This window comes from Oncorhynchus mykiss, chromosome 17 (genome assembly GCF_057628025.1).
Source record: "Oncorhynchus mykiss isolate SJ-2025 chromosome 17, ASM5762802v1, whole genome shotgun sequence".
NCBI lineage: Eukaryota > Metazoa > Chordata > Actinopteri > Salmoniformes > Salmonidae > Oncorhynchus > Oncorhynchus mykiss.
The window spans coordinates 16,059,521-16,086,134 of NC_143038.1; the positions used below are offsets into that span (position 1 = coordinate 16,059,521).

Below are 26,614 nucleotides of genomic sequence, written 5' to 3' on the forward strand. Positions count from 1 at the left end.
GATAATTAATTTGACTATTTAGAGTGTTTGTCATAGGCCTTCAGGTCAAACCAGTCCACTTTCTACTAATGTAGTTTATGAAAGTTAAATCAGAAATGCTGGTCTGAATGCATAGCCGCGGGAAGTAGAGGTGCACCATCAGCACCCCCTGAAAAGTCTGAAGAAATGTTGTAATATTATTATTTTTTTTGGGGGGGGGGGATTCCCAACAAAAGTAGTGCACTGTGCTTTTAATAGTTCTGTATTAGCGGACCAATAAAGCCATCTCCTCCTTCTCAGCATCATTCTGTTTCTCCAAACCTCAAATTTTGAAGTTGCTCCAAACGTCAGAAGTTAAGGGTTAAAGTTTTTGATAAGGTCAAAACATAAAGTTTAGGCACTCATTACGAATTGTTAAATTAAGTGTTTGGAATACGGAAAACGATAAAGAAATGAGTGTGTTCCACTGGGATTAAACATGCAACCTTCAGATCCAGAGTCATGAGATTACGCCCATCTGCCACCCCCGTCCACAACGCCCTAGCAAAACCCAAGCCCACCGCCCCCAGTGGGCGGTTTTGAAGGCATTTGTCATCATCCTTCGGACATTTCAAAGTGATCTTGAGTGATCTTGAGCCTGATGTGGTGACTATTGAGAAAGCAGCAGGTAAAATTAAAGCGCTTATATCTAACCTGTGCTAATCCTAAATCGTGCAATTATAACAGTGCACACGTAAATAATGTTTCAGAACCATGGACAGTACTGCAATTTGAGGTAAAAATAGAAGACAGCTGATTGCTGATTTCAGCTCCTTGGACACTGAACAGCGTTGCACACAGTGCCGTTCCCAGCTCCCAACATAGACGATTATGGCAATACTGCTCAAGACCTCTTGGTTCTAGTAGTTTAACCATGCTCTGATGTGCTTCAATGGTATGCTGACAAGACTTTGTCATGAGTGCATGAAGGATCATTATTATATAACATTATAAGGGGGTCTTGAAAGTGCATTATAATGGCATCATGCAGGCCTTTGTAACACAGGTAACACACAGAGACAAAGCTCAACATAAGGCATGTCATAAACTCTTTAGACACGTTCTTGTTGATCATGTTTTATTTACAGCTCGATTTAAATGTCAATATAGAAGACTTGAAGCTCTATGTACCATCTCAGAATTGCTGCTCTGCTTCTGACACAGCATGCTGAGTTGTACATACATAACCTGCAAGGTCCACACAAGCCATTTAATGTCCCCACAAGCCAATCAAGGTCCCTACAAGTCTTCCAGGTCAGATTGAGTCGTTGCGAAAGCTGGCCATTCCATGGGGCAGCATGTAACTTTCAGGGCCCACCCCTCACTGTTGGCTGCTCAGAACATGTGTGATGAAGTTCCAACACAAAAGTCTTACATCCATTCAAGCGGTGTGTCAACATTATCTCATCCAGTTTCTACTGTTTTCACATTCCAATGTTGAATCGTGCACCATTTGTGTCCACGAGCGTAAAAATGACTTTCCTCAACTTTGTAAGCAACAATCCCTGTAGTCCTTCGTCTATCATTGTCAGTATTCTTCTCACAGTCTGGCACACATGTTGAAATTATTAGTGATTATGCCTTATCTGTTTGGGAAGGGACTGGTTAATGGGTTCACTAAAAAAAAAAATACAATTTGATTGCCACAACTAAAATTACCAATAGAATCCGTCGGAATGTCATAGGCTGTGGATTACATTTTTTTCAATCTCTTTGGGTGCAATTTTCACAAGTATGTGGTACATTTTCACAACAAGCACAAAAATCTAAACAGATCATCAAAATGGCTCATGTTTCAAAACTCTAAGCACATTTTCAATTGACTGGATACAACAAACAAATTCACAAAGTTACTGCATCAAATCACTCTTTCAATTTGGATATATAGTCAATCTAAGTACCTGCTTTTCAAAATGCAATATTCCCTTTATTTTTTTATATGACTGTAATGTGACTGTAAATACTACACCATTCTCCATCAGCCAGTGTGCTCCAATAGGACCAAATGGAAAGAGTCACTCTGTGTGCTACCATTTGGAATGATAGTCCTTCCTGATGATATATCCTTCCTGTTTGGCCCTGTCCGGGGGTGTCCTCGGATGGGGCCACAGTGTCTCCTGACCCCTCCTGTCTCAGCCTCCAGTATTTATGCTGCAGTAGTTTATGTGTCGGGGGGCTAGGGTCAGTTTGTTATATCTGGAGTACTTCTCCTGTCCTAATCGGTGTCCTGTGTGAATCTAAGTGTGCGTTCTCTAATACTCTCCTTCTCTCTTTCTTTCTCTCTCTCGGAGGACCTGAGCCCTAAGACCATGCCCCAGGACTACCTGACATGATGACTCCTTGCTGTCCCCAGTCCACCTGACCGTGCTGCTGCTCCAGTTTCAACTGTTCTGCCTTATTATTATTCAACCATGCTGGTCATTTATGAACATTTGAACATCTTGGCCATGTTCTGTTATAATCTCCACCCGGCACAGCCAGAAGAGGACTGGCCACCCCACATAGCCTGGTTCCTCTCTAGGTTTCTTCCTAGGTTTTGGCCTTTCATGGGAGTTTTTCCTAGCCACCGTGCTTCTACACCTGCATTGCTTGCTGTTTGGGGTTTTAGGCTGGGTTTCTGTACAGCACTTTGAGATATCAGCTGATGTACGAAGGGCTATATAAATAAATTTGATTTGATAGTGTAGTGTTGAAATACCTGTATTGTGTATAATAATATATTTCACTCATCATCTGAATTTCATTTGTACATTGTAAGCCGACGAATTTCAAGCAGAGCGACAGGCGATACTGTATTAGTTGACAAGTCCTGTAGAAAAGGGTGATCTTTCACAATGTTGCATGCGGCAGAAATAGCACACAACACCCGTACTACGTTTTTACAGTAGCCAACTGCTTTACAATACCCCTATTTCTGATGATTTGTCCTACACGTGTGCTGTATACGGATGATGAAACCGTTAAACTGACATATTTCTCAACGTGCTCACAACCTGCCATTGGATACAAATTGTTTTAAAAAAAATGGTATGTCAAGTTAGAGTCAAATACTGTATGGAAAATATATATTTACCATCTAGTATTCTTTCTATTCAGCACTTCAAAAAGAACAGTTTTGAAATGTGTATCAGCAGTGCACAACCAAGTTGTTTCAGCAGTGCGTTGTGCACAACACTATAATCCCAAATTGTAGCACATAGGGATTCTTTCCCTTTTGTCCTATTGGAGCACACTGGCTGATGGAGAATGATGATGTAGTATTTACAGTCACATCCATATGCTTTTAACTTCCAACATAAATTGATGTCAAATTGCTACATTTAGGTAAAAAATATAGACATTTACAGTGTTCAACAGTTATCAAACTATATACGTTAACTAAGCAGTACATACTTGTGGCTCAGTAGTTAGCAGTTTTGAGCAGTTTGATTAAGTGATAGATAATTGTATTGTTAACAAATGACAAGAAACTCAAATCAAAAGTAAAGTGAATATTGCATTTTGAAAAGCAGACACTTAGATTGAATATGTAACCCCCCCAAAAAAGTGATTTGGTGCAGTGAACATGTGACTTTGTTTGTTTGTTTTTCTCAGTCAATTGCAAATGTGAGTTTTGAAACAGGGACGATTGTGATGATCTGTTTTGATTTTTGTGCTTGTCGTGAAAATGTACCACATACTAGTGAAAATTGCACGGAAGTGATTGAAAAGAACAACAACTGAAAATAGTAGTTAAAATGACTACATGGTGAGCCAATCTGATGTATTGGTGACTAACCAAAATGTGCTCATGGTATTTAATGGAGAACAAAGATGTGAAACCCCAATGAATGCACAATCAAAGGTTCTGAGCATAAGATAGGGGGCATTACACATGCTATCAGTTTAGAGTTTTGTACTTAAGAGTTTAGAAAATATATCACTTACATCTGAAAAAAAGCAGGGTTCTTGCTTTTAAAGTGATACTAGTAGTTTTATACAATGTCCATTTGATTCAATCTTACCAAACCACCCATAAGAATTCTGCCTTTTTCGTATATATGCTAATATATACACACATGTTTTATGTGTGTGGTATGCCTGTGTGGGTATTTGCATCGTTTCATGTTATTCACTCTCATATTGTTCTCCATATCTTGGAGAGAGAGAGAGAGAGACTGTGTGTGTGCTTGTGTACACATGTGTAGGTCCATATGTATGTGTCAGTTTGCCTGGGTGCACATACAAACACACACATAACACATCATAACAGCTGCACATTCCATAACACCTCGATAAAGGATGGCGAGAGTCCACAAAAAAGACCAACAAGATTCCCATATCTCACTGTGGAAACTATGTTTCATCTCTGGTTTCGTACAAATAAAACACCTCCTTTTATATTGGTCTTCAGTCAGCAACAAAATGTCCACACCAACAATTCATCCTCCAAATATACAGGGGGCGCACAATTCTCTCACACTGCTCATAACGCTCATACCGAGGACTCCCGGGCGGTTTTGGAGTGCAGGGCCTTGGTTTGGCTGAAGAAGGGGTAGGTGGTGCAGAGGCAGCCCGATGCCACGGTAAGTCCCAGGCTGACCCAGGCGCAGAAGATGGACCAGCCGTAACCATGGTCCACGTCGCCGGGCAGTCCATAGATGAAGGGTGGGTTCCGGGAGAGGTCGTAGGAGACGCTGGCGGCGTAGGTGCACAAGGAGATGGTGCAGAAGATCCCTGGAGGGGACAATTTTTTTGCTCCAAGATTTTTATCAAAGGGGTCATACAGGATTCAAATAACAACAAAGGACAGGCTAGACAGTTGAAGTAAAATTAGGAGACATTTATAAGTTATATTCTTCAAGAATCAATGGCTATATATTATTCATTAAAAAGTCTAAAAATGGATGGACCAATCCCGAATTGCCACTTTAATAACTATCTGCATGGAATGACAATTCATGAGTATAACATCAATAAACAAACAAAAAAACACAAGTTGAAAGGAAATCTAAAACTCAACTGAAATGAAAAATGAGCCGCCCTATTGTGTAATGTTATACATATGTTAAAGGAATGTTTGCATACAACCATTGAAGTAGTCTCCTGTTTGTAGCGATGAGCTATTATGAATGGCTATGGCATGTTTTATTATGCATATTAACACCTGTCTGTAAGGTTTTACGAATGCATCTGTATCCATTCGGCATTTACAAATTCTGCTACTGTATGTGTTTGATGAACAGTTGTAAGGAATATTTGGACGAGACAAAGAGAGGGGAGAGAGGGAGAGGGAGAGAGCGAGCGAGCGAGAGAGAGAGAGACAAAGGGGGAGAAAACTAAAGATAGAGATATAGAGCTGTTGTAAAAGAGGCACAGAGAGACAAAAGTTGAAACCAACAATGAAAGGGAAAGAGAAGCACACACTCTCTCTATATCGCTGTCTCTCTCTCTATATCTCTCTCTAACACACACACACATAGGAGAGGTAGGGTGTTGGTAGTTGGCAGGCTTTGTACCTGCCATGAGGAAGAGCAGGCCGGAGACGTGCTGGGTGAGGCTCTCCTCCCAAAAGAAGCCCACTGTGGCCACAATGCTGCCACACAGCAAAACGGCGGCCGCCATCCCAAGGAACCCCGCCGTGATTCGCCGCAGATCTGAGACACACACACACACACATATAAACATAGCACACACACACAAGCAAGTACACAAAGATACAGACACCAGCATACACAAAAGCGAACACATAAGCACACACACACACACACAGACAAACACAAAGCGTACACACACACACAAGTGAAAACATTAGCACACACGCACACACCAACATTTCCATGACAACCACCCCCTAGTAGTCCCGCTCATGCTACCCCTCAACAGTCTCCAAACAACCATGGGAAACATTTGTTTTTATTAGGTAATACTTTGCATTTCGTCTCCCCTGTCCTACATTTGTTACAACCCTGTCATAAGAATGACATGACGCCTGTCATAACGTAAAATGGCCAGCAACGACTGTTAAAAATAGGTGAATTTGAATGATTTCCTTAATGCATCGTGACAGCATTGTGCCTTGTTTTTCAGTACACGTTATGGCAAGCATTATGTCACTCAACACACAACAGTGTTATAGCGGGATATGTTAATGGCAATATTCAATTCCTGCAACTATACTGTAGCAACATTATGACACATTGATCATAAATCACATATCCGATAGTATACTACCCCCCCCCCCCCCCCCCCCCCCCCAAATGTAGGCCTACTCTGCATCTCAGACATTTGTCAGATCGAGTTGCAGTATCCTAACACAGGATCAAACTCGAACAGGAAAAACACGGGCAACGTCCCAAATAACACCCTATGCACTTAATAGGGAGCAACTGTGCACGCAAAAGTAGTGCACTTAATAGGGAATAGGGTGCCATTTCGGATGCAAACACTGTCTAAAGGTGGCAGGCAGACAAAGAAAACCAATCACATTTTGACTTTGATGAATGTTCTTCCTCAGACTAGTTGTGGATTAATAATAAGACTGTGTGGAGTTCATATGTTTTTCTTTTACAAGCTGACATTTACTTCCTCCCCGTGAACATTTTCTATAACCATGTAGTAATCCGATCATCAGGGGTCGGACACTGGAGTAGGAATGCTAGCTTCGAAAGGTTAGCTTAACATATTCAGCATGTGGGTACAGTATTAGCTTTATTACAGATCATGGTTCTCTGAAGAGATCACTATGGTTGTCTGAAGGTTCTAAAGGTTCCACAGCATGAAGCCAAATGAATATGGAGCACTGGGAATTGGACATCCACTGTTATTTCATTATCAAACCTAGACACAGCAGACATGTTCAGAACCTTTAGTCTACAGTACTGTACGAAGCACTGAAAAACAGACTTAAAAAACACACATACAAAACATGTAACTATTTATAAAAAAAACCCACATAATACAAGGGATGGGAAGAGCAAGTAACAGTAAAACATTTCCCCAATAAATAATGGAAATAATATGGGTAGGGATACAATGGTATTGTTTGAGCAAAGATGGTGGTAGAAATTTGCCCCAAATCCGTAAGATGAAAGTGAGGGTCGCTATGTTTTTTTGCACCAACCACTCCCTGGAAAAGCTCATCTTAAAGGACCCTAACACTACGCATGACAGACGTCAGACTATCCCACCGCAGACACCGACATAGATCAGTTGTAGGGCACCTGGAATCAAACTTCTCACACCACACCAAGACCATCTAACCATTGTTCAAGAGACTTTTGGCTCAGACCAAACCGGAAATGAGCTAGCATTTTCTACCTCTGGTTCGTTGGGCATTGCAATGGAGGAAATGAATGGGGAAAGAATGGGATTATAGGATAAACTCTGAAAATAAGATCTGAAGTAAACACATGCTTAGGAGATCTTATATGTTTTGTTCTATGAGATAATATCAGTCAGTTTACATGACCTTTATGAATTCTAAAGTATTTATGTGCTATATGTGCTTGTTTTGATTACATAAATGCTTCAAAATTCACAAAGTGACGTTAGCTGAGGAAGATTCTCATAGAACGAAACGTATAAGATCTCTTACAGTTCCCCATAGGTTCCCCATAGGCTTTGGCCAACGAGCCATGTTGCAGTTAGCCTCCTTTGGTTCCTAAAAAAAGACACCATTACTATTTCTCTCTATAAAAAACAGCTAGCCATGCTAGCGGTTTTATTGCTGATGGTTCTGGGACTGCAATACATACGTAAGAGATGCCATTCATCTTGCTGAATGGTTCTCGTCAGGTTGAGCGGGATGTTTCGAAGCCGAATAGGCTGAGAGAAATGGTACTTGACAGTTGTGCATCGGTCCGCAATACCTGTAGAGAGAATGGATTACTAAAGAGCTCTACGTTTTAACATTAGCACGTATGACTTTTGTTACGTAAAATCGTTGCCCTACTTACAGGTCTTTACTTGAAGTTACCATAAGATGTATATGGCATAATGCCATATTATAATGGTCTATAATCATGTACTGTATAAAAGTTTCATTTTCACTTTTAATGTCATAACAGCTTTATGTCAGTGATCGTTAAAACACTTTTTATTCAAAATCTTTACACACATTCAAAAGACGTATCATAGGAATCATTGTAGATCCGTCTTGTGGTCCACATCTACATAATGCATGGGAACCGCAACCATTTCATACTTGGTAGAAATTAAGAAAAATCATCATGTGCATGTTGAGCGGGCACTTTGAAGTGAGCGCTCACACCTGTGTTTGATCTCTCACTGTGAGTGTGAGGCGTGTGAGGCTGCGAACTGAATATCTGCATCTCACGCTCAGAGAGTTGGGAGGTTGTGTGTTTATTTACACTAGCCAACACTCCGTGCCTTTGCATAGATATGAGTAGCTCTGTTCGCAGTCCCTGGTTGTGTCCCAAATGGCACCCTATTCCCTATACACTCTTAGAAAAAAAGGGTTCCAAAATTGTTCTTCGATGGTCCCCATAGGAGCACCCTTTTTGGTTCCAGGTAAGAACCATAGACATTAAAATCAGTAGATAGTGATAGCGCTGACGTCATCCACGTATTCCTATGGAAGACTCCCGATTGGCACATGAATTCGGAAGTATTTTTATTTTAAGCACGCCATATTGCTGAATGGTGCTGAATGCCCCCCCCCAAGAAATTGCTGAGGATCATGGTGAAAGTGGCCGTAACTAGCAAAGGATCATGGTCGATGTAGTCGTTTTCATCCTGCCTGAGCGAGTCAACTGGGAGCCTCCTCGTAGCCTTCCGGCCGTGATTGGTCTGTGTCAGCACGTGGTCCTGTGTGACAACAAATGTAGAGTTCATAATGGATCCATATTTAATTAAATATCTCGGTTTGTCAAATGAAATCAAATTGTATTGCTCACATACACATGGTTAGCAGATGTTAATGCGAGTGTAGCGAAATGCTTGTGCTTCTAGTTCCGACCGTGCAGTAATGAGTAATCTATCAATTTCACAACAACTACCTGATACACACAAGTGTAAAGGATGAATAAGAATATGTACATATAAATATTTGGATGAGTGATGGCCATGCGGTAGATGGTATAAAATACAGTATATACATATGAGATGAGTAATGTAGGATATGTAAATATTATATAAAGTGGCATTGTTTAAAGTGACTAGTGATACACTTATTACATCTAATTGTTTCATTATAAAAGTGGCTAGAGATTTGAGTCAGTATGTTGGCAGCAGCTACTCAATGTCAGTGATGGTTGTTTAATAGTCTGATGGCCTTAAGATAGAAGCTGTTTTTCAGTCTCTTGGTCCCAGCTTTGATGCACCTGTACAAACCTCGCCTTCTGGATGATAGCGAGGGTGAACAGGTAATGGCTCGGATGGTTGTTGTCCTTGATGATCTTTTTGGCCATCCTGTGACATCGGGTGCTGTAGGTGTCCTGGAGGGCAGGTAGTTTGCCCCGGGTGATGCGTTGTGCAGACCTCACTACCCTCTAGAGAGCCATATGGTTGTGGGCAGAGCAGTTGCCGTACCAGGCGGTGATACAGCCCGACAGGATGCTCTCGATTGTGCATCTGTAAAGGTTTGTGAGTGGTTTCGGTGACAAGCCAAATTTATTCAGCCTCCTGAGGTTGGAGAGGCGCTGTTGCGCCTTCTTCACCACGCTGTCTGTGTGGGTGGACCATTTCAGTTTGTCTGTCTGTGTACGCCGAGGAACTTAAAACTTTCCACCTTCTCCACTACTGTCCCGTCGATGTGGATAGGGGGGTGCTCCTCTGCTGTGTCCTGAAGTCCATGATAATCTCCTTTGTTTTGTTGATGTTGAGTGTGAGGTTATTTTCCTGACACCACACTCCGAGGGCCCTCAACTCCTCCCTGTAGGCCATCTCATCATTGTTGGTAATCAAGCCTACCACTGTAGAGGCGTGCATGGCCATGCAGTCATGGGTGAACAGGGAGTACTGGAGAAGGCTGAGAACGCACCCTTGTGGGGCCCCAATGTTGAGGATCAGCGGGGTGGAGATGTTGTTTCCTACCCTCACCACCTGGGGGCGGTCCATCAGAAAGTCCAGGACCCAGTTGCACAGGGCGGGGTCGAGACCCAGGGTTTCGAGCTTAACTTCTCTGGGATATGTGGGACGCCTACCTGGCCAAAAGCCAGGGAAAATGCAGAGCGCCAAATTCAAATAAATTACTATAAAAATCAAACTTTCATTAAATCACACATGCAAGATAGCAAATTAAAGCTACACTTCATGTGAATCCAGCCAACATGTCAGATTTCAAAAAGGCTTTTCGGCAAAAGCAAACAATGCTATTATCTGAGGGTGCACCTCTGTAAACAAAGAGAGAAACCATATTTCAACCCTGCAGGCGCGACACAAAACGTAGAAATAAAAATATAATTCATGCCTTACCTTTGACAAGCTTATTTTGTTGGTACTCCAATATGTCCCATACACATCAAAAATTGTCCTTTTGTTTGATTAATTCCGTCAATATATATCCAAAATGTCCATTTATTTGGTGCGTTTGATCCAGAAAAACACCGGTTCCAACTTGCTCAACGTGACTACAAAATATCTCAAAAGTTACCTGTAAACTTTGCCAAAACATTTCAAACTACATTTGTAATACAACTTAGGTATTTTTTTACGTAAATAATCGATACAATTGAAGACGGGATGATCTGTGTTCAATACAGGAAGAAAACAAACTGAAGCATGCTTTCTGGTCACACGCCTCTATCTAACAGTACACTTCAAGTGACCCTCGTTCAAGACGGCCATACTTGTTCATTATTCAAAGGAATAACCTCAACCAATTTCTAAAGACTGTTGACATCCAGTGGAAGCGATAGGAACTGCAAGAAGGTACTTAGAAATCTGAATTCCCAATGAAAACCCATTGAAAAGAGTGACCTAAAAAAAAATCAGAATGGTTTGTCCTTGGGGTTTCGCCTGCTGAATAAGTTATGTTATACTCACAGACATGATTCAAACAGTTTTAGAAACTTCAGAGTGTTTTCTATCCAAATATACTAATAATATGCATATCTTATCTTCTGGGGATGAGTAGCAGGCAGTTGAATTTGTGCATGCATTTCATACGGACCTGAAAATACTGCCCCCTGTCACCAAGAAGTTAATGACGAGTTTGGAGGGAACTATGGTGTTAAATGCTGAGCTCTAATCGATGAACAGCATTCTTACATAGGTATTCCTCTTGTCCAGATGGGTTAGGGCAGTGTGCAGTGTGATTGCAATTGCGTCATCTGTGGACATATTGGGGCGGTAAGCAAATTGGAGTGGGTCTAGGGTGTCAGGTAGGGTGGAGGTGATATGATCCTTGACTAGTCTCTCAAAGCACTTCATGATGACGGAAGTGAATGCTACGGGGCGATAGTCGTGTAGCTCAGTTACCTTAGCTTTCTTGGGAACAGGAAAAATGGTGGCCCTCTTGAAGCATGTGGGAAAAGCAGACTGGGATAGGGATTTTAATTATTATTATTTTTTTTTAACCTTTATTTAACTAGGCAAGTCAGTTAAGAACAAATTCTTATTTTCAATGACGGCCTAGGAACAGTGGGTTAACTGCCTGTTCAGGGGCAGAACGACAGATTTGTCTGATTGATTGAATATGTCCGTAAACACATCAGCCAGCTGGTCTGCACATGCTCTGAGGACGCGGCTAGGGATGCCGTCTGGGCCGGCAGCCTTGCAAGGGTTAACACGTTTAAATGTTTTACTCACGTTGGCCGCAGTGAAGGAGAGCCCGCAGGTTTTGGTAGCGGGCCATGTCAGTGGCACTGAATTGTTTTCAAAGCGAGCAAAGAAGTTATTTAATTTGTCTGGGAGGAAGACGTCGGTGTCAGCGACGCGGCTAGTTTTCTTTTTGTAATCCGTTGATTGGACTGTAGACCCTGCCACATACGTCTCGTGTCTGAGCCGTTGAATTGCGACTCTACTTTGTCTCTATGCTGACTCTTTGCTTGTTTGATTGCCTTGCGGAGGGAGTAGCTACACTGTTTGTATTCGGTCATGTTCCTGGTTGCCTTGCCGTGATTAAAAGCAATGGTTCATGCTTTCAGTTTTGTGCGAATGCTGCCATCAATCCACGGTTTCTGGTTGGGGAAGGTTTTAATAGTCACCGTGGGTACAACATCACCGATGCACTTGCTAATAAACTTGCTCACTGAATCAGCGTATACATCAATGTTGTTGTCTGAGGCTATCCGGAACATATCCCAGTCCCTGTGATCGAGGCAAACTTCGAACCAGCGATGAACAGACCTGAGCACGGGCATTTCCTGTTTTAGTTTCTGTCTATAGGCTGGGAGCAACAAAATGGAGTCGTGGTCAGATTTCCCGAAAGGAGGGCAAGGGAGGGCTTTGTATGCATCACAGAAGTTAGAGTAGCAATGATCCAGAATGCTGCCAGTCCGGGTCACGCATTCGATATGCTGATAAAATTTAGGGAGCCTTGTTTTCAGATTAGCTTTGATAAAATCCCCAGCTACAATAAATACAGCCTCAGGATATATGGTTTCCAGTTTACATAGAATCCAATGAAGTTATTTCAGGGCCGTCCAGGTGTCTGCTTGGGGGGAGGGGGGGGATATACACGGCTGTGATTATAATCGAAGAGAATTCTCTTGGTAGATAATGCGGTCGGCATTTGATTGTAAGGAATTCTAGGTCAGGTGAACAAAAGGACTTGAGTTCTTGTATGTTGTTGTGATCACACCACGACTCGTTAATCATAAGGCATACACCCCCGCCCTTCTTCTTACCAGAGAGATGCTTGTTTCTGTCGGCGCGATGCGTGAAGAAACCGGGTGGCTGTATCGACTCTGATAACATATCCCGAGTGAGCCATGTTTCCGTGAAACAGAGAATGTTACAATCTCTGATGTCTCTCTGGAAGGCAACCCTTGCTCGAATTTCGTCTACCTTGTTGTCAAGAGACTGGACATTGGCGAGCAGTATACTCGGGAGCGGTAAACGATGTGCCCGTCTACGGAGCCTGACCAGAAGAACGCTCCGTCTGCGGCGCCGTTGTTTTGGTTTGCTTACTGGGATCCGATCCATTGTCCTGGGTGGTGGTCCAAACTGAGGAACCGCTTCGAGAAAGTCGTATTCCTGGTTGTAATGTTGGTAAGTTGACGTTGCTCTTATATCCAATAGATTTCCAGAAAAGGGCTTTTGGTTCCAGGTAGAACCAAAAAGGGAACCCAAAAAGGTCCTACCTGGAACCAAAAAGGGTTCTTCAAAGGTTTCTCCTATGGGGACAGCCGAAAAACCCTTTTAGGTTCTAGATCGCACCTCCGGAGAAAAATCCAGATCTCAGACTGGCCAGTAAAAATAAAATATTAAGATGGGCAAAAGAACACAGACACTGGACAGAGAAACTGCCTAGGCGGCCAGCATCCCGGAGTTGCCTCTTCACTGTTGACATTGAGACTGTTTTTTTTGCGGGTACTATTTAATGAAGCTGCCAGTTGAGGACTTGTGAGGTGTCTGTTTCTCAAACTAGACACTCTAATGTACTTGTCCTCTTGCTCAGCTGTGCACTGGAGCCTCCCACTCCTCTTTCTATTCTGGTTAGTGCCAGTTTGCGCTGTTCAGTGAGGTGAGTAGTACACTGCGTTGTACGAGATCTTAATTTTCTTGGCAAAATCTCACATGGAATAGCCTTCATTTCTCAGAACAAGAACAGACTGATGAGTTTCAGAAGAAAGTTACTTGTTTCTGGCCATTTTGAGACAGTAATTGAACCCACAAATGCACAGGAATGATGGTTGCTGATAATGGGCCTCTGTATGCCTACATAGATATTACATAAAAAATATTCTGTTTCCAGCTACAATAGTAATTTAAAGCATTAACAATGTCTACACTGTATTTCCGATCAATTTGATGTTATTTTAATGGACAAACAAATTTATATTCCAACAGGACAACGACCCTAAGCACACAGCCAAGACAACGCAGGAGTGACTTCGGGACATGTCTCTGAATGTCCTTGAGTGGCCCAGCCAGAGCCCGGACTTGAACCCGATTGAACATCTCTGGAGACACCTGGAAATAGCTGTGCAGCGATGCTCCCAATCCAACCAGACAGAGCTTGAGAGGATCTTCAGAGAAGAATGGGAGAAACTCCCCAAATACAGGTGTGCCAAGCTTGTAGCGTCATTTCTAAGAAGCCTCGAGGCTGTAATCTCTGACAAAGGTTCTTCACCAAATTACTAAAAAGTAAAAGTAAATGGTATTTTGCAAAAATGTCTAAAAACCTGTTTTTGCTTTGTCGTAATGGGGTATTGTGTGTAGATTGATGAGGGGAAAAAACTATTTCATTTTAAAATAAGGCTGTAACAAAAAAATGTGTTAAAGGTGAAGGGATCTGAATACTTTCCTAATGCACTGTATATATGGTTCTATGTAGAACTCTTCATGCCTTCCAAAGAATCCTTCTTGCCTTCCAATCATCAAATAACCGTTTCTTCCAAAAACGGTTCTTAGGATATTAAAAGTTATAGGTTAGAAACCGTCGCCTTACAAAGAATCATGTCTTCCAAAAAGGGTTCTTCTGATCAAAACGGTTCTTGGTAGAACCCTAACCTTCCGCAAAGAACACTTTTGGAACGCTATTTTCTAAGAGTGTATGGGCACAATTCTTCACAGGTTGAAGCAGGTATCAAATAAAATCCATATTGACAGAAATCAAACGGTAGGTGTTGAAGCTCGAGGTCCTTCACATGACACCTCAGCTGTTTTAAATGCAAGGTGGCAAGTGAGTTCCGGTGGCATTTAACCGCTGGCTTAATCAGGGCGACATTAATCTTGATGGACTGGACACCGCGCGGAAAAGTTATCATTTCATCCCGATCGACTTTTTGAGTTTCAACCTTAAAAAGACTTTGTAGGACCTTGAACTTCAGCACATTGGGCATAAATTCAGTTATAGAAAATGTTTTATTCTGGCGTTTCCCTGAAGGAGATCCCTTTATGGTTGTAGGTAGAACACTTTCAATCAAATAAACATTTTAGATCCCTTTTTTCCATAGAGAAGATTCTTAAGAACCCTGTAGGATTCACTTTTCCCTGTAGAATAAAAAATGGCTTCAAAGGGGGTTCTTTGTGGGTAAAAAAAAGGTGATATCTAACACCTAAAAGGGTTCTTAGGCTGTCCCTTCCAGGTATAACCCTTTTGCTTCCAAGTATAACCATTTTTGGTTCCATGTAAAACCCTTTCCACAGAGGGTTTAACATGGAACCCAAAATGGTTCTTCCTGGAACCAAAAAGGGTTTAACTGGAATCAAAAAGTGTTCTCCTATGGCTACAGACAAATAACCATTTTGAATATTTTTTTCTAAGTGTAGTCAATCAACACTTTGGCTTTTGTAGCCCTATAGATGGCTCTATTGACAATTTGACTGGGATAACAACATAAACAAACATTTCCAAAGCCTGTCTACAACGATTACCACTGTGGGAAAATTAGAGGGAAAAAAATGTAAAAATGTAACTCATAAATTTGCCTATTAATAACCTAAATCATTAGGCTATAATTTCCCAGCACCCTCATAATGATGCGACAATTATAGAAATCATAATAGCCTACTAAAGCAAGCATTGGTAATGAGTTTGAAATAGCAATTAATGTTCCTGGAAATTAGTTTGGGCGTGTATAATCATGAGCCCTTGTGTATGAGCCGTCATAAACCTTGTTTTGACGCAATGCACGTATGCAGAATCATCACCACAGATGGAGCTACCTCGATTAAAGGGATGCAAAACAGTCATTGCCTATAGTCACGGATTACAGACAGCAAATTTGACAACTGTTTTTCTTTTCTCCCACTTTTTAGTGTGTACATTAAAACTTACCCTTTGATATGAGTTTATCGATATCCCGGTCCATGCCTTGAAAGTAGCATTTTCTCCAGAGTCCAGAATATGTGGAGAACAACGGACGCCCACATTCCGTCTCAAGAATCCCCATCCCCAGTATCGCCCTCCAGTTCTCAAGTAATTCCTCCTCTCTACTCCCGACGTGAATCGGCTTCATAAGCGCCACGTTCCGTTTGGAGTTGCCGTTGTCCACAAGAGGCAAGTGGTATATAGGCATCTCCCTGTTTTTCTGGTCGTTAGAATCCGACCCATACTTGTCGCAGTTCTCCTTATGCCTTCTGGTGTCTGTCTCGTACCAATGGTCGGTGAAGATAGCGGTGACCAACAAGAGTAAAGAGATAACGCTCATGGACAAGCTAAGAGCCGTTGCAAGAGCTTGTTTCTCCATGGTTTGAACATCAGCGCTCGGCGCTATGCGCACAGTTTAGACGTGTTGACAGTCGGACGCCCTTCTTCCAGCACCTGCTATTCCAGTTACTACGCATTTTTACGCATCCTCTGACCTGCGAACATGGTCCACAGTCGAGAGCGCATTGGCATTGGCTGCTTCCCACCCGCGGGTTGCTGAAAATGGAAGATACAACAACACAGGTGGATCCGTACGGTGTCCGCAAGCGTGCTGGGTGTGGGCTAAACTCCGCACTTGCCTCTCTGTGCTCGGGATCACTAGTGTTTACCTGCAGAAACCACACCACCCCTATCGCTCTTTCCCTCTCCTCAGCACCTGGGCTTGTCCTCTTCGTTAGTGACACAGTCGGGTAAAACTGAGGGCTCCTCCTATTCGCATGGAGAGGAAAATGACCATCTCCCGGAGGCGACATACAGCGTGTGTGGGGGAATGTCAAGGTTGTCCTACTCTTTCACAGTCAGTAATAAAGATGGGTGTGTCTATAAGAGAAAATAATGGTTCCCTGTAACTTAACCCTTGCATCCTCAGTTTGATAAAATATCCATTCCCCCAATACACCAAGTAACAATTTGACAATTTGAATGTGTAAAACTTAAATTACTCTCTCTATCTCTCTCTCTCTCTCTCTCTCTCTCTCTCTCTCTCTCTCTCTCTATCTCGCTCTCTCTCTCTCTCTCTCTCTCTCTCTCTCTCTCTCAGATGCAGACACATACACACGCACATCAAACATATGAAACAGGCCAAAACGTTTGTCCATCTACCTACCCCTAAATTAAATGAATACTAAAAAGAAACCTTGAATCTCCTTTTTGAGTGCGGACCAGCTACAATGTTGGAATTCTATTACATTTTGGTCATTATATGAGCCATTACTGCAGTACTCTCTCTCTCTCTCTCTTACACACATACACACTACCAAACAATGGACTCCCACTCAAAATCCTATTTTCACTAACCCCTAAACCTAACTGTTAACCCTAACCCCTAATCCTAAACCAGACCCAAACTCCTAATGCTAAACTTACCCCCTAACCCTAATTCTAACCCTAACCCTAATTGTAACCCTAAACCTAACTCCTAAGCCTTAAATAGCCTTTTTCCTTTTGGGGAAGGATGGCAAGAAGTCCCAAATTTTCCTTGTTTTACTATCCTTGTGAGGAGTTCTGGTCTCCAGAAGGATAGTGAAACCAAACACACCCACACAATGGCCATATCAAAGTGAACTATGAACAGAGTTCATTAACTGTACATAAAGCTTTCAGGGGACATATCCAAAAGGATCCAAAAGGATTTTCAACAATCCCCAAACAAATGATAAATAGCCATTTCAGCATCATGCTATTGCAATTCTATTCTGTCACAGTATCAAAGTCTGAATTGAGCTCAAAGTGATGAAATAATTGCCACAAAGCGAGCATTGCTGAAATGGATTTGTGGGTGTTTATTTGGCTTGTTTGATCTGCGCCTTTGCCAGCTCTAATAATGGCCCATTAAAATGGAGCCTGGATGTGTGCCTGGCATGACAAGAATTGCATAAATAAACATGTAAATGGTGATAACAATGATTGCAATCTGTACTGGTGGAGTGAACATGGGAAAAAACATTAAGCAATTAAATTGGCACATTTGCTAGGTTGACCAAATTGGTACAAATAACAAATCAAATCAAACATTATTTGTCACATGCGCCGAATACAACAGACCTTAGAGTGAAATGCTACTTACAACCCTTAACCAACAATGCAGTTTTACAAATAATTAATGAGCAACAATAAAATAACAGTAAAGAGGCTATATACAGGGGGTACCGATACAGCGTCAATGTGCGGGGGCACAGGTTAGTTGAGGTATTTGAGGTAATATGTACATGTAGGTAGAAGTAAAATGAGGGGGAGGGAGGGAGGGGTCAATGCAACTAGTCCAGGTAGCCATTTGATGAGCTGTTCAGGAGTCTCATGGCTTGGAGGTAGAAGCTTTTAAGAAGCCTTTTGGACATAGACTTGGCACTCCAGTACCACTTGTCGTGCGGTAGCAGAGAGAACAGTCTATGACTAGGGTGGCTGGAGTCTTTGGCAATTTTTAGGGCCTTCCTCTGACACCGCCTGCTATAGAGGTCCTGGATGGCTGAAAGTTTGGCCCCAGTGATGTACTGGGTCGAACGCACTACCCACTGTCGTGCCTTGCGGTCAGAGGCCGAGCAGTAGCCATACAAGGCGATGATGCGACCAGTCACGATTCTCTCGATGGTGTAGCTGTAGAACTTTTTGAGGATCTTGAGGACCCATGCCAAATGAGGGAAGGAGAGGTTGTTATCCTGGCACCACACTGCCAGGTCTCTGACCTCCTCCCTATAGGCTGTCTCATCGTTGCCAGTGATCAGGCCTACCACTGTTGTGTCATTGGCAAACTTAATGATGGTGTTGGAGTCGTGCTTGGCCATGCAGTTCTGGGTGAACAGGGAGTTGGGAGGGGGCTGAGCACGCACCCCTGAGGGGCCCCCGTGTTGATGATCAGTGTGGCAGATGTGTTGTTACCTACCCTTACCACCTGGGGGTGGCCTGTCAGGAAGTCCAGGATCCAGTTGCAGAGTGAATAGCATTCTCACATTGATGTTCTTTTTATCCGGGTTGGTAGTCATTTAGGCAGGTTACCTTGGTGTTCTTAGGCACAGGGTCTGCTTGAAATATGTTGGTATTACTGACTCGGTCAAGCTAATGTCCTTGTATTCTGTTTGGTCTGGTGCCTTGTGAATGTTGACTTGTTTAAAGGTCTTACTCACCTTGGTTACGGGGGGCATGATCAAACAGTCGTCCGGATCAGCTGGTGCTCTCATGCATGCTTCAGTGTTGGAAAAGGTTACATTGTGTGGGGGATTGTGTGGGGGATTGTCTTGCGCCAACCCAGACAGGATGACCACATCAGTGAATCAACCCACTCAGGTGACGCACCCCCTCCAGGGACGGTATGAGAGAACCCCAGTAAGCCAGTGACTCAGCCCCTGTAATAGGGTTAGAGGCAGAGAATCCCAGTGGAAAGAGGGGAACCGGCCAGGCAGAGACAGCAAGGGCGGTTCGTTGCTCCAGAGCCTTTCCGTTCACTTTCCGACTCCTGGGCCAGACTACACTCAATCATATGACCCACTGAAGGGATGAGTCTTCAGTAAGGACTTAAAGGTTGAGACCGAGTTTGCGTATCTGACATGGGTAGGCAGACCGTTCCATAAAAATTGAGCTCTATAGGAGAAAGCCCTGCCTCCAGCTGTTTGCTTAGAAATTCTAGGGAGAATTAGGAGGCCTGCGTCTAGTGACCGTAGCGTACGTGTAGGTATGTACGGCAGGACCAAATCAGAGAGATAGGTAGGAGCAAGCCCATGTAATGCTTTGTAGGTTAGCAGTAAAACCTTGAAATCAGCCCTTGCTTTGACAGGAAGCCAGTGTAGGGAGGCTAGCACTGGAGTAATATGATCAAATGTTTGTCTATGCTAAGTCCTCCTGGGGATCTGCCTTTTTACTGAAGTTGCTGGGAAATGGCTGACAACACAGCTCTTAGCTCCCTCAGTAGATGCCTACTGGATAACTTATTTGTATTGCTTTTAATCTTTTTAATAAATGTATCTTATTAACACTTTGTTCTAGCTAGCTATTTGTGTAGGTAGCTATCACAATTAAGAATAAGAGTGATGTGTGATATGGTCAAATGTAATAACGCATTGGCTTTGTATTAGTCATTTTTCGATCATTCAGTAATATGGACTTTTTAATAGTACTGTATAATAATACATTCAATCAAATAGTATGTTATAAATAATGCATGTATTGCAAACTTTCCACATGCACAAATGCCTAGTAAATCTGGCTCACAAGACAATAGATTATAATAAATTCACACATTATGATTGACTGTATGGTTATTATTTTGTGTGCTTTCCAGTTTTACTGAAAAGCAATACAATGTATCAATATAGTAGCCTAATGCAGCATATTATCTATTATACCATAATTATTGATTGATATAATCAAACTCATAAGATCGTTTTTACAAGTTTATGATCTTATTTTCCTAATTCTCAAATTCTATACTATTCTACTCTATTGCACTCTGGATATTTGTGAGAATGAGAAGAAAGGATCTAGCTGTAAACAAGTAGAGAATTACTAGGGTATTCCTGATCCTCGTGTCAAAGACATTTCTGTAGGATACACAAAACCAAACTAGTCGTTCCTAAACTCTGGTTTCAGATCAGTTTAGCGTTTCACCCCCAACGAGTGAGAATTTGTGGACGCTAAACTGATCCTAGATCTGTGTCCAGGGGTAGAATTCTACCAGAGACCCCAGCCAGCCAGCGACCCACCCTCTTGTCACCCATTCCTTGCATTCCCCTCTTGGACAAGCTGGCTGCGGCGCACGCGCAGTGCTCAGAGGAGGCCATGTTAAAGTTACAGTGAAGTCAGGCTGTGATATTTTCTGACGACGTGTGTTTATATTGTATTTTTTTCGTTATATGTGGTGTCAGTGTTACAACAAATATAGCGACTGGATAACTAAACCGGGGACCTAAAAATGGCTTCCACTTTCGACCTTTCAAGGCGAAATCCGCAAGAGGATTTCGAGCTAATACAGAGAATTGGGAGCGGGACCTACGGAGATGTATACAAGGTAAAAGGGATTTTAGCTATACATTGTCCTCATTTTTGATAAACCATTGATAGGCTACCAATAAAGACATTGTTATTAGTAACCTGACTACAATGTAGGAACTTGGAGTAGCCTTCAGGAGTTTAGTCAGTCGGGAAATAACAGTGGTTGTTGAGATAGTAACTACTGTATATCCAAGCTGTTAGCATGTTTACCAACTCTCTACAGATGTGTTCCAATTCACAAAGCCTACTACATCCGTAAGGAATTCTACCTATTAGTGTAAAACATGTATACGTATCCCGGTCAAATTCCACGAACGATATTGTTATAATGTTTCAATTTGCTTTCACAGTGTTGTCATCGCTATCCTTAGCACAATAGTGGACTAAAGTAGCCTAACAATATTCCTTATAGTCATAGGACCTTACATGTTCTGTTACTTCTTCTATGGTATATTGGCGATCGCACAATATAATGTGCATCCCGCCACCTACTGTACGGGATGGAAACAGGATTCCCCCACAAAAATAAATAAACTAAACTAAATCAAAAACCTTTCTGATAAAAAAATAAAACAGATCTGATCGCTACACAGGCTCAAGGGGAAAGTGGGAGGACGGGTCTTCCGTAGTCAGTACCCCTTGCAAGTCCCAATAACTTTTCTGCCGCAGCCACAATCATGTCCAGTTTCTTAGACTTCTTTGAGACTTGTGCTTAGAGTTTATAACTGTGGCAATGAACGCCATAAAATCCACCCTTTTTTAACACACAGGGTATCTTTTGACTGGCAGCAAACATTTATTACAGGCTGTGGTCGGTCCACTACCATCTCTTCACTAGCATCACTTGTTTTCTCAAACCTTTTTTAAAATCTCTTCCGCATAGGCGATTTGATTGACCGCTCTCACTTTTGCTACCTCAATCTCCTTCACCCTTACAGGGCACTCTAGGAACTTGGGATCATGACCCCCCCCCCCCCCCCCCCCCCCACAATTGAACACCGACGTTTTTCTACATACCATTCTTCAGTATATTCTGTCCAACTGCACCTCACTTGAAACATGGCTAAATCCTTTACAATTCTTATACTGCAATGGTTTGGGGAAGAAAGCTCTTACAGTGTATCTTACATAACCAAACTTCACATGCATAGGTATTTGCTCTGTATCAAAAAACAACAAGAACGACATACTTTCTTATTTTTCTCCATTCACCCAACGGGTCAGACACCGGGCACCAATCACACCAGGTTTTCTCTTCGGGTATTCAACCTGAACATCCGTCGTCACCCCTGAGATGATTCCTTTGACAGGTGATCTACTCCAAAGTTCAAAACTTCTGTTGTCCGGATTCTTTTGAGGCTCACTGCAATCTTCCTCTCTTCTTCAGAAATACAATTAAATCTAAATAAGACCACTCCTGTTCACTCTGACAAACTCCACTTTTCACAGTGCGTACTTCACCATTTTCGACACCTCAAATGGGTCTCCTGCATAGGCATCCTTACTCAACAAACGCATCTCAACAACAAGCGATTCATTATCATTCATATATGTATCCTCCACTCCAATTTTAGAGAATTTCCTTTTTATTCCAGTTTTTGATACTACTGTTGTCCATTCAGAACATTCGTCTTCACCAACTTTGCCCATCGCGATGCTTGATTTGACCTCAGCAACCACTTCCGCCATCTTTCCCTTCTCTGCCTCCTCCCACATGTTCTGTTTAAACCTTAAGACCCCAATATAATTCTAGAATGCTGCTGTAGATTTCTGAGAATTTTCAAGATAAAGCACATTTCTTTTAACACATTTCACACAAACAGTCATAGCTCAAAAATAAAGAACAAATGACAATTACGAGTTAACTTAGTTTTAAAGAGCACAACCTCCTCTTTAATACTATATATATATACATATATACATATACATATATACATATATATATATATATATATATATATACATATACATATATATATATACATATACATATATATATATACATATACACATATATATACATATACACATATATATATACATATACACATATATATATATATATATCTATATATACATATATATATATACATATATATATATATATATATATATATATATATATATATATATATATATATATGTATATATATATGTATATATATATGTATATATATATATATATATAATATAAATACTACCGTTCAAAAGTTTGGGGACACTTAGAAATGTACTTGTTTTTGAAAGAAAAGCAATTTTTTTGTCCATTAAAATATCATAAAATATCAGAAATACAGTGTAGACATTGTTAATGACTATTGTTGCTGGAAATGGCAGATTTCTTATGGAATATCTACATAGGCATACAGAGGCCCATTATCAGCAACCACCACTCCTGTGGCACGTTGTGTTAGCTATCCAAGTTTATCATTTTAAAAGGCTAATTGATCATTAGAAAACCCTTTTGCAATTATGTTAGCACAGCTGAAAACTGTTGTTCCGATTAAACAAGCAATAATATTGGCCTTTTTTAGACTAGTTGAGTGTCTGGAGCATCAGCATTTGTGGGTTCGATTACAGGCCCAAAATGGCTAGAAACAAAGAACTTTCTTCTAAAACTTGCCAGTCTATTCTTGTTCTGAGAAATGAAGGCTATTCCATGCGAGAAATTGCCAAGAAACTGAAGATCACGTACAGCTCGGTGTACTACTCCCTTCACAGAACAGCACAAACTGTCTATTAACAGAATAGAAAGAGTGGGAGACTCAACTAGTCTAAAAAAGGCCAGTTTAATTGCTTCTTTAATCAGAACAACAGTTTTCAGCTGTGCTAACATAATTGCAAAGTGGTTTTCTGATGATCAATTAGCTTGTTAAAATGATAAACCTTGATTAGCTAACACAACGTGCCATTGGAACACAGGAGTGATGGTTGCTGATAATAGGCCTCTGTATGCCTATGTAGATAATCCATTAAAAAAAATCTGCACTTTAAAACTACAATAGTAATTTACAACATTAACGATGTCTACACTGTATATCTGATCAATCTGATGTTATTGTAATGGACAAAAAATGTGCTTTTCTTTCAAAAACAAGGACATTTCTAAATTACCCTTCACTTTTGAAAGGTGTATATATAGATATAGATATCTATCTATCTATACGCGCGCACACACACACACACACACACACACACACACACACACACACACACACACACACACACACTACCGGTCAAAAGTTTTAGAACACCAACTCATTCAAGGGTTTTTCTTTATTTCTAATATTTTCTACATTGTAGAATAATAGTGAAGACATCAAAACTATGAAATAACACATGGAATCATGTAGTAACCAAAAGTGTTAAACAAATCAAAATATATTTGAGATTCTTCAAATAGCCACCCTTCAAATAGCCTTGATGACAGCTTTCCACACTCTTGGCATTCTCTCAACCAACTTCACCTGGAATGCTTTTCCAACAGTCTTGAAGGAGTTCCCACATGCTGAGCACTTTTTGGCTGCTTTTCTTTCACTCTGCGGTCCGACTCATCCCAAACCATCTCAATTGGTTTGAGGTCGGGGGATTGTGGAGGCCAGGTCATTTGATGCGGCACTCCATCACTCGCCTTCATGATAAAATAGCCCTTACACAGCCTGGAGGTGTGTTGGGTCATTGTTCTGTTGAAAAACAAATTCTAGTCCCACTAAGCTCAAACCAGATGGGATGGCGTATCGCTGCAGAATGCTGTGGTAGCCATGCTGGTTAAGTGTGCCTAGAATTCTAAATAAATCACAGACAGTGTCACCAGCAAAGCACCCCCACACCATAACTCCTCCATGCTTTACAGTGGGAAATAGACATGCGGAGATCACCCGTTCGCCCACACCACGTCTCACAAAGACACGGCGGTTGGAACCAAAAATCTCAAATTTGGACTCCAGACCAAAGGACACATTTCCACCGGTCTAATGTCCATTGCTTGTGTTTCTTGGCCCAAGTCTGTTCTTATTATTGGTGTCCTTTAGTTGTGGTTTCTTTGCAGCAATCGACCATGAAGGCCTGATTCATGCAGTCTCCTCTGAGCAGTTGATGTTGAGATTTCTGTTGCTTGAACTCTGTGAAGCATTTATTTGGCCTGCAATTTCTGAGGCTGGTAACTCTAATGAACTTATCTTCTGCAGCAGAGGTAACTCTGGGTCTTCTATTCCTTTGGCGGTCCTCATGAGCCAGTTTCATCACAGCGCTTGATGGTTTTTGCGACTGCACTTGAAGAAACTTTCAAAGTTCTTGAAATGTTCCTTATTGACTGACCTTCATGTCTTAAAGTAATGATGGAATGTAATTTCCCTTTGCTTATTTGAGCTGTTCTTGCCATAATGTGGACACGTTCTTTTACCAATTGGGGCTATCTTCGGAATACCTCCCTCTACCATGTCACAACACAACTGATCGGCTCAAACGCATTAAGAAGGAAATAAATTCTACAAATTAACTTTTAAGAAGGCACACCTGTTAATTTAAATGTATTCCAGGTGACTACCTCATGAAGCTGATTGAGAGAATGCCAAGAGTGTGCAAAGCAGCCATCAATACAAAGTTTGGCTATTTGAAGAATCTCAAATATAAAATATATTTTGAATTGTTTTGCTCTTTTTTTTGGTTACTACATGATTCCATATGTGTTATTTCATAGTTTTGATGTCTTCGCTAATATTCTACAATGTAGAAAATAGTAAAAATAAAGAAAAACCCTCAATGTGGCACCGTCATAGGATGCCACCTTTCCAACAAGTCAGTTCGTCAAATTTCTGCCCTTCTAGAGCTGCCCGCTCAACTGTATGTGCTGTTATTGTGAATTTGAAACGTCTAAGAGCAACAACAGCTCAGCCACAAAAGGCGTTCTCTGGAGTGATGGATCACGTTTCACCACCGACAGATGAATCTGGGTTTGGAGGATGCCATGGGAACGATACATGCCCCAATGCATAGTGCCAACTGTACAATTTGGTGGAGGATGATTTGGGGATGTTTTTCATGGTTCGGGCTTAGTTCCATTGAAGGTAAATCTTAACGCTACATGATACAATGACATTCTAGATGATTCTCTGCTTCCAACTTTGTGGTAACAGTTTGGGGAAGACCCTTTCCTGTTTCAGCATGACAATTCCCCCATGCACAAAGCGAGGTTCATACAGAAATGGTTTGTCGAGATCGGTGTGGGAGAACTTGACTGGCCTGAAAAGAGCCCTGACCTCAACCCCATTTGAACACTTTTGGAATGAATTGGAACGTCGACTGCGAGCCAGGCCTAATCGTCCAACATCAGTGCCCGACCACTAATGATCTTGTGGCAGAATGAAAGCAAGTCTCCACAGCAATGTTCCAACATCTAGTGGAAAGCCTTCCCAGATGAGTGGAGGCTGTTATAGCAGCAAAGGGGGGACCAACTCCATATTAATGCCCATGATTTTGGAATGAGTTGTTCGATGAGCAGGTGTCCACATACATTTTGTCATGTAGTGTATGACACCACATTCATGTCAGTAGAAATAACACTCATTTTGTATTCCATTGTGTAAATACAAAAAACCCAGTAGTATTGAAACTGTTGTAAAAATACTCACTTAA

The 26,614-nt window shown here is 41.6% G+C and overlaps 2 protein-coding genes across 4 annotated transcripts in view; one reads left to right on the forward strand and one right to left on the reverse strand.

The window, feature by feature from the left end:
• Positions 1–1,079: 1,079 nt before the first annotated feature.
• Positions 1,080–16,799, reverse strand: tmem178a (transmembrane protein 178a). 2 transcript variants are annotated; one of them, XM_021568272.3, is made up of 4 exons: positions 15,908–16,799; positions 7,755–7,868; positions 5,517–5,654; positions 1,080–4,734 (listed from the first exon to the last, which is right to left on the reverse strand). In XM_021568272.3, the coding sequence occupies exons 1-4, from the start codon at positions 16,317–16,319 to the stop codon at positions 4,493–4,495; spliced, it is 906 nt and encodes a 301-aa protein (XP_021423947.1). In that variant the 5' UTR covers positions 16,320–16,799; the 3' UTR covers positions 1,080–4,492. The 2 variants fall into 2 exon arrangements, with proteins under 2 accessions (XP_021423947.1, XP_021423948.1); XM_021568273.3 differs by lacking the exon at positions 7,755–7,868 and having other exon boundaries at positions 15,908–16,763.
• Positions 16,800–20,702: 3,903 nt separating this feature from the next.
• map4k3a (mitogen-activated protein kinase kinase kinase kinase 3a) overlaps positions 20,703–26,614 on the forward strand; it is a 79,913-nt gene continuing 74,001 nt past the window's right edge. Inside the window, exon 1 of one of the 2 annotated variants that reach the window (XM_036949774.2) lies at positions 20,703–20,996. In XM_036949774.2, the coding sequence (XP_036805669.2) occupies positions 20,901–20,996 (96 nt within the window). In that variant the 5' untranslated portion in view covers positions 20,703–20,900. The remainder of the gene's footprint in view (positions 20,997–26,614) is intronic. The other variant, XM_036949775.2, reaches the window with a different exon arrangement.

What these genes read in the sequence shown, in the direction of transcription:
- tmem178a (XM_021568272.3), bottom strand. Translation starts at nt 16,319, where the DNA reads ATGGAGAAACAAGCTCTTGCAACGGCTCTTAGCTTGTCCATGAGCGTT. An exon ending in CGATAAACTCATATCAAAGG is followed by an intron (nt 7,869 to 15,907) that starts GTAAGTTTTAAT and finishes TTCTCTCTACAG; the next exon opens with GTATTGCGGACCGATGCACA. An exon ending in CCTGCTCTTCCTCATGGCAG is followed by an intron (nt 4,735 to 5,516) that starts GTACAAAGCCTG and finishes TGTCCCCTCCAG; the next exon opens with GGATCTTCTGCACCATCTCC.